Consider the following 8,659-nt stretch of genomic DNA (forward strand, 5'->3'; position numbering starts at 1 on the left):
GCCAGTGAATGTGCTGCAGAATCAGCAGTTCCTGCCTGTACATATCTCTTCATTTTACTCTTAGTTAGAGTCATTGGTCTCTGTTGTCAATTAGGAGTGACAAATAACTTGATTAACTGGTGTAAATGTGCTATGTCAGTAGTTCAGGAGAAGTTACCAACATACTGTTAGCAGTTAGTGCCAGTATTTCTTTCTCCCTTCCTTCCTCTCTGTCACTCTCTAGCAGCTCTTGCTTTTCCAAGCTCTCACTAGACTCAAGGGAATGACCGAATGGATGAGTGGATATCAGAGGAGATGGATGAAGGTGAAAGGGTATTTAATTTTTTAAAGGAATTCAGTCCACTTGTGATCGCATGGATCCACACTTTGCTCAACACAAAGATCAGTCACGCCATCTGCCAAGGTCTGAGCAGCTAATCAGGAGAGTCGGGACAATTCCCATCAGGCTGTGCGTCATTTGAGCTGGTCGAAGGCTGGCGATACGGCATGAACCATAGCAAATTTCAGGCACCTTTTCTGATATCACTCTATGCTTTTCTTCCTTTCTATATATACATTTCAGATTCATTCTCATCCATCTAAATGCCCCATTTTCCTTTCTGTCAGTGCAGGTTTAACACTGACATTTGGAGCTTTTGTCTTCATGTAATTCCAAACCTGTATGACTTACTTTCTTCTGTGAAATTCGAAAGATATTTCAAATAAATAGAAGATATAGAAAAAGGTCAGTCACACAGATTTGGAATAACACAAAGGTGAACGATCCTTTTAAGGGTACATGTCCCTCGCCTCTCTATTTACATTTGATACAGTTCAAGACTTTTCTGTGCGTGGGAGTTTTTTTTTTTTTTTTTACTCATTAAAAAATGAGTCAAAATCACAAACAGTCCACTGCCTTTTGTATATGTGTCTTTGCATATTGTGCACGCAATATTGTTGAACTATATTTAACTATGACAGAAGAAGCTACATTGAAATATTATGTTTACTATTTGTCTACGCACATTTTCTCACAATTTCTCAGTACTCTCGGAGTTTCTCTTGAGCACAACGTTTGGTCAGAACTACCCTCGGTAGGCCGAGAGAATGTGATGTCAAAATACCGCATCCTCCACTGAGGACACTGAAAATGTAGGACAGCCCTCATGGGACAACAGACTGTAGCATTTCTAGGTTTGATAGAAAGTGTGAATAGAATATGATAAACTATCTCCGGTTTGATAGACATGCTTTTGAGTTAAGTTGCATTTTACCCCCCCCCAAAAATCTAAATTTGTTTTATTGAGAACTAGCTACTGTAACTTTTTTTTTTTTTTTGTGCCTTTTTATATTGCTTGTTTGTAGTGTACATATACACAGTTTACATATTTCCTCTATAAGAAAATTGTAATTTATTCTTTTGTATTTTTTTGTCTAATTAAACAGTAGACTTTTGTTTCTCCAGTGGGTGGGTATGGCTACATTTGTCCCCATAGGCTGCTATGATGTCATATACAAGATGGGAAAAAGGTGTCTTTTTTTTGGTATTACACAAATGGCACAGCTCTGAATTGCTCCAGACACAAAACGGTACCTCAGAACTAAAAGCCTACTTGCAGCATTCCGGAACTGTTTCCATGGCATCCCACAATTGACAACAGATTGAAGGGTTAGTGGGAAAATGAGGCATTTGTGTCTCAGGCTGAATGTAGTAGTGATTGCAGTTAAATGGTTAGGGCAGGCAGAGGGGAACGGGATGCTCAGAGCTCCAGGGGGACTGCTCGCTGCTCGCCTCAAATCGTCTAAAAATGGAACCTGCATTTTATTTAGTGAGAAAAAGTTTTCAGTATTTCATTTTGACATGACATGAGGCAGTGCATAATATTTCTCTGTAAAGGATTATTTAGTGCACACCAATAATATTTAAAGGTTGCTAATATTCATGCACAAATAATATGTTTTCTTGTCAACTATATTCATAACTAAAGTTGTGTGATCCATGACTAGTCAACACCGACACAAAGTGTCAAACAATGTTAGAACAAACTGAAAGCTCCCTATAGTGTAAGATTCTGTAATATTCAATGTGCACTTTTAGGGAAGTTACTGTGACATTGCTTCAAGATATTCATTAGTCAAAGAAGTTCAACTACAGTCAAACCACAATTTTAAAAATGATCTACACCAGTAAAAATTAGCTTACTACATTGAGGCAGTATTTGTGTGGCACAATAAACAATGAGAATATAAATTAGGGTGACAACATAAAATTGCAATTTCTACACTTACTATATATATATATTTTTTTTTTTTTTTTTTTCTTTTTCTTTTTCTAAATTAAAACTTATCTAAAACTTTCTATTTATCAAAGAACTCTGAAAAAAGTATCACTGTTTACACACATATATTAATCAGCACAACTGTTTTCAGCATTGATAATGACAATAAATGTTTCTTGAGCAAATTTTAATAATAATAATTTCACAATATTACTGTTTTACAGTATTTTTTATTAAATAAATACAGGCTTGGTTAGCATAAGAGACTTCGTTCTGAAACATTTAAATAAATAAATAAATGAGTGAATGGAAGAATAAACAAACAAACAAACAAATGAACGAACGAACGAACAAACTAACATATGAACGAACAAATGACTGACCTAAACATGTTTGATAGTTGTGTGCGTGTGTGTAATTACAAAAAATTATTGGTGTGCACTATTAATCCTGTATAGAGAAATTTTATGCAGTCAATTAAGTAATTTGGGACAAATCAGCACTATTTAACTAAAATGCCGTTTCAGGAACAAGTGTTGGTCACACTTTATATTAAGTGGCCTTAACTACTATGTACTTACATCAAAAAATAAGTACAATGTACTTATTGTATTCATATTGTTTTGCAAAACACTTTTGCTGCTATTGAGGTGGGATACGGGTAAGGTTAGGGACAGGTTTGGTGGTATGGGCAGGTTTAAATTTAATTACAGAAATTAATTACAGATGTAATTACATAGGTATTTTAAAAATATAAGTACAATGTAAAAACATGTATGTACACAATAAGTGCATTGTACCAAATGATTAATTTAAATGTAAGTACATAGTAGTTAAGGCAACCTAATATAAAGTGGGACCTAAATTAGTCAATAATAAATTTGTATAGTCACTGACTTGCAAACATTACTGCATGTAACCATGAACCACTAACGTTTTCATTCTCTCTATTCCTCTAGTGGTGAGAGTGGATGGAGGGGCTCAGCCTGACTCCCCCCCACCTCAGGCCTAACCAGTGAGGAAGAGGACGCTATGTTATCAATATAACAATAAAGAGGGGATGAGAGGTTGGAGTGAAGGAAACAAGGAAGCAGAAAGAGGAGAATGGAGGAGCGAAGCCATGATGGCCATCCAGCAAGGGACGCAGGGACAAGACCTTTGATCCTTTTGAACCCAGCACGGACGATTCGTTGATGAGCTGGTTCAACAGCACCAATGGATCCACATCAGCAATCAGACTCACTGGCTTAAAATAGCTACTTCTAAATAAACATAAGCCTATTACCCTGAAGAAAGTTCACCATAATGTATACTGAAGCCCACCATAAACTCTGATGAATGTGTAACACATACTGGGTTGCTCAGATGTATCAATGCACACCTTGTGACACAAACTCTGGATGTCCCGGGCTTCACAAGAGGACGCAAAGAGGCGCTATCACAGGCTTCACGGATATCGCGCAATTTAGCAGCCGCACCATGGTTCCTCCACCTGGAGCCTTCTGCCTGATCTAATAAGGATTTCGTTTTTTGCCTTATCTTTCAAGTATTAATAGATTTTGTCTATAACATCAAGGCCCTTTATTTAATCAGAATTGTACACATTTTCAGGTGTGTGTTAAAACTTTGGGGGGTTGTATGCAGTTAGCGCAGAACTACCAGTCGGCGTCTACTTTCAAAGCGGCTGATCGCAGGTCAGCGTTTATGGGCAACAACTCACGACTGTGACATTTGCTGACCTTTAATAATGTAATGACTCAGATCTATACTTAGCTTGCCTTTCTTTTTCTCTCTTTCACAACCTTTTCTCTATAAAAAACACACATAGCGTGTCATATTCCCTGCCTTCCTCTAGTTACTGCAGTTTAGGTTTTGTTACCTAGATCTTCTCGCCTTACCTCTTCAGAAATCTGAGTCACAATGCAAAGAGAAACCAGAACTCAAAGAGCTACACAACTATTTTCATGCCATCATGCACTCCTAGATGTAACCACTATGTTTATGTCCTACCATTAATTCAGGTTTGATAGGGATTTGGTTTCAAAATTCAACTTAGCAGCACAGGTTCGTTAATGATTCCAGTAATGATTCTTTGAGTACTTTTAAGGAAACCTTATCGACCACCTTAATAATTTGTCTTAACTATTTACTAAACAAAAACTATAATATTTTGCTAATATATATTTACTTTAAGTTGAAAGCTTAAAACTCCAAATGTGTATCTTTAACTACATATTGTCATATGAATAACCAGTAACTACACTGTCTCACAAGCCTTAAACTAAAAAAAAAAAAAACTATCTTTTTTTTTCTTAGACTCTGCAGTCAACGATTCTTACTGTAGCTCTTGATGAGTCATCTGTCTAAGTTATCTTTTGTTGCCACATTTGCTCTTTCTTTCTCACTCTTTGTCTTGGTTACATGATTCATTCCATGAATGCTGATGCAGATTCAGATCATATAATGTGGTTTGAATTACTCAACTATCTCAGCAGTCATGAGCTGGAAGCCGCGAGAAAGAGAGCTGGTCTAAGGATGCATCACTGACCTGTACTAAGGGGCAATAAAAAGTACCTTAACATTATTACATAAGCTTTAGAGTAAATCGGAATGGTCTAACCAAACAAACAAGTTAACACGCAACAAAAAACAGAACAACTAAAAATAGTCTTTGCTTTCTGTTTTCTATCCATCCAATGGCTATTGCACTCGTAAATAGACGTTAGGGACCTAACACAGATATTCCACAGCGTGCACACACACACACACACACACACACACAGTATCTAATGGACTGTCTTTCGTTGCATTTCTAATGCGCTCACCGTCAGGCCCTGGAATAAACATGAGAGGCATTAGTGAGACATTCCTGTCAGGCAGGTCGTAATTACCCCTGAAGCTTTCCATTTTTCTTCCCCACAGTCAGTTCACTCTCCCGGGGATCCGCACTGCTCGGATTCCCTTCCCTGGAGCTCTGCCTCTCCATTCTGGGACTCACCATCCAACTTTTCTGCTCTCAGCTCCACTAATATTCCTACACTCTTAAAAATAAAGGTTCCAAAAGATGTTTTCATAGTGATGCAACTGAAGAACCATTTTGGGTTCCCCAAAGAACCTTTTAGTGTTAAGAACACTCTAAATTTCTAAAGAACCTCTTCCCACTTAAAATAACCTTTTGTGCAATGGAAAGGTTCCATGCATGTTACAGGTTCTTAATGGAACCATTAAAGAACCTTTATTTTTAAGAGTGTACATCAGTGATTAATCTACAGGAAATCACATTTTGATACAACAAGACCATGCAAAATCCATCTTAAGCAGGTAGCTGTTTTTTGGAACATTGCCAGTCTTTAGCTGGTTGACCTGCCAGCTTTGTTCAAACCAACTTGACCACCTTAAAATGGTATGCTGGTAGCTGTTTCCTGGTGGTTTTCTGACTACCATGTTAAAAAAAAAAAAAGCCACCAGCTTAAGCTGGATTTTCCAGCAGGGCCATTATTCCTGTACTCAATGCAAGTTACTGACTGGTTTAAACTATTAGACTCTAATTCAGTTCCTACTTGAAGTCATGCATTACCTTAAAGTTTGATGTATGAGTTGGTGGAACATCGCTGCCTCCTGCTTTTTTGGCAGGCAGGTTGTCGGCTCCATCAGCTTTTATATGGCTTTAGTAGCGTGCATCTCCCCTGGAGCTGCACTTTCCATTAAATCAGGCAGCGAAGCATATCATTGGCTTCTGGAGTTGCTCGCATGCTAGTGTTTAATGCACATCATGGGTTGAACGTTCACTCACGGGGCACTTTGCTGATGTTTGTTCTGATATTAGCCTACTTGAGAGAACCTGATGAGATCAAGATAAGATCTCTGTCTGTCTGCGGGAATGCGCTGAGAACAGACTGGCTTGTGTTTATCCCATGCTTTGATTCTTAACACAGAGCAGAGAAGTTGGCAGACATCAAATAGAGAGAGTTGTTATGACAATACAATAGAATTCTGAGTGATTGATGCTTCTCAGGGGGTGGTGATGTGAGTATAATATATCGAAAATATGGCTATATTTTCATAGAATGTTAAATTGATTGGTTGTCGTAATGTGTTCTGAGAATATAAGTGTGAGGGAAAGCCATTTACCATGTGTTTCACATATAAACCAGATGCCTTGTGCTTGGCATCTACAAGGCGTCTATGCATCAATCAATCAGTAAGCATCTAAAACAATTAAAGTTAACGGGTGGATGGAGTCTTGAATCAGTTCCCTGGAATGTGCCAAAGTTGCCATAAATAAAACACCTCCACATTACAATGTCCACTTAAATGGTTATAAATCCATTTGTCAGCCAGAAAGTGTCAGATGAAAACAAAACTTGTTTGCAATATATTCACATACTAAAAAAACTCCATCCTTGTCCCTCCATCTTTCTTCATTTTTACTTCAGTAATTCTTTATTTTTTTATAAGCAGATGTTTTTTTTAAAATTTCAAATAGATTTATTCTTTGAGAGCAGTATTTTATAGAGACAGTTTACTTTCGTAGCACTTAAAACAGATTGAATTTGAACACTCAAAGAGTGTCCATCACCAGAAAGTGCCTGTGGATTTTGTCAGGTGTCTTTGAGCAGTGTTCAACAAGTTTGATTTCATGTAAAATGTTTATGTTACCTATTTTGCCTGTTTCTGTGTTAAGTGTATTTGATAGTGTTTTGCCTTTGTTTTTTATCTCGTTAATCTTTAGTTATAAGAAAATGTAGTTGAGGATTTCAAAATAGTATGTCATTATCCAGGTAAAATACATCCAGGTGAATTTTATCTATTGTTCTGTTTCTGAGAAATGCAGTGTAAAAAGACAAATACCGTATGTGTTATGTCCATCCCATTGTGGGAACAGATGACACACCCTCCCCAAAAAACTGAAAGTATCATATAAATGTCACTGGTAATTCACATTAAACTACTCTATGAATTCACCTCACAGCTCAACCTAATTTACAAATCTTTGAGCTCTTCATCCATAAGCCTAAAAAATTGGCAATATTTGATCAATTTTGTGTTTTACAGATATGTTGATATAAAAAGGGATTGTACATTAACTGTTAGTTCAAATATAGACTATATCACATTTAAGAGACTCGACTTAGGATATTAGGAAGAACCTCCACACGATGCTTTAGAAAATCAATTCCCCTGTTCAGCCTCCAATAGAGCTGAATGTTCTCTGTACGTAATCCATGCTGTACACTACATTGTGTAAATTGTTTCCTGGAGTTGTTATAACAGTACACTTATGTAAACAAGAAATGAAACCATTAGAATTCTATGAAATAAAAACCAAATATGACTGCTACAACACAGTCTGTTTCCATTATTAGCTGTGATTTTCCCAGCATACAGGATTAAAAAAAAAAAAAGCTTCACCTGGCAAAATCGACAAGAGGTTATGCCAATATCATGAACATTGGCTTATATAAAACATCCAGCATCTAAATACTAATGGCTTCAGTGTGGTCATACTGGTGAGTGAGTCTGACCCTTATAACTCAGATTGTTCTGACCAAAGACTGATGTCGTCTGAAGGAAAAATACCCATAATTAAATTTTTAGACACCCTGTTTTGATTTGACATGTGAACACCCTGGGAAACATGAATAAGGCACCAAACTCATGATCCATGGTTGAAGTTATTCAGTGGTTCAACCTCTATATGGCCCTTAGAGGCTTCACAACTAATATTAGCCCCAAATCCAGACCTCACCCAATACACATGAACCAAAACAAAGCCCTTAAGATCTGCACCCCAGTAACAACATGTGCCGAGCATCAGATTCCTTCTGTAAAACTATGTGAAATTTGCTGTCCTGAGAATTCAAGCAGGCATGAAGAATTACACAGCACAGCTTTATTGGCCTTTTAGCAGACGCACGTTTGATGTTTATTTTTGCATTGTTCTTTCAGTGTAAAGGCAACAAATAAATTGAAAGAAGCAATTCCAGATGTATGATTATTAAATAATTCACTAGTCTTTCACTTTTCTAAAAAGACCTTTGACAAAAAAAAGTTGGCCATGTCACTTCATCTCTATGAGAAGTGAGAACTATTTAAATTCTGTCAAAAAAAGTTTGAAAGTGGCAGAAAAGCATAGACCACAAAATATGTTTGGACCAAGTGTTTGCCAAACCACAGCACAAAGCACATCCATGTGCTTCATTAGAACCAGCCTTTGAGTCACTGCAATTGCAACGCTGTTTGCATTTACGCAAAAACCCAAAGAAAGCACATTTTTATTGCAAAAACATATATAATTTTTTTTAATAAAAATATATAAATAAATAATAATAATAATAATAAAAATATCTGTCATGCACTTTCACATAAACTGTGGGTACCTACACCACCAAATGATTGGG

At 36.8% G+C, this 8,659-nt stretch overlaps 1 protein-coding gene across 1 annotated transcript in view; it reads left to right on the top strand.

Moving 5' to 3' along the window:
• The window catches only part of ngfra (nerve growth factor receptor a (TNFR superfamily, member 16)), a 40,162-nt gene extending 32,034 nt beyond the window's left edge, over positions 1 to 8,128 (top strand). The window contains exon 6 of the mRNA XM_058769047.1: positions 3,218 to 8,128. Coding sequence (XP_058625030.1) covers positions 3,218 to 3,270 — 53 coding nt within the window. The 3' untranslated portion in view covers positions 3,271 to 8,128. The remainder of the gene's footprint in view (positions 1 to 3,217) is intronic.
• Positions 8,129 to 8,659: the final 531 nt, after the last annotated feature.

The sequence above is a fragment of the Onychostoma macrolepis genome, chromosome 03, assembly GCF_012432095.1.
Source record: "Onychostoma macrolepis isolate SWU-2019 chromosome 03, ASM1243209v1, whole genome shotgun sequence".
NCBI classification, from domain to species: Eukaryota; Metazoa; Chordata; class Actinopteri; order Cypriniformes; family Cyprinidae; genus Onychostoma; species Onychostoma macrolepis.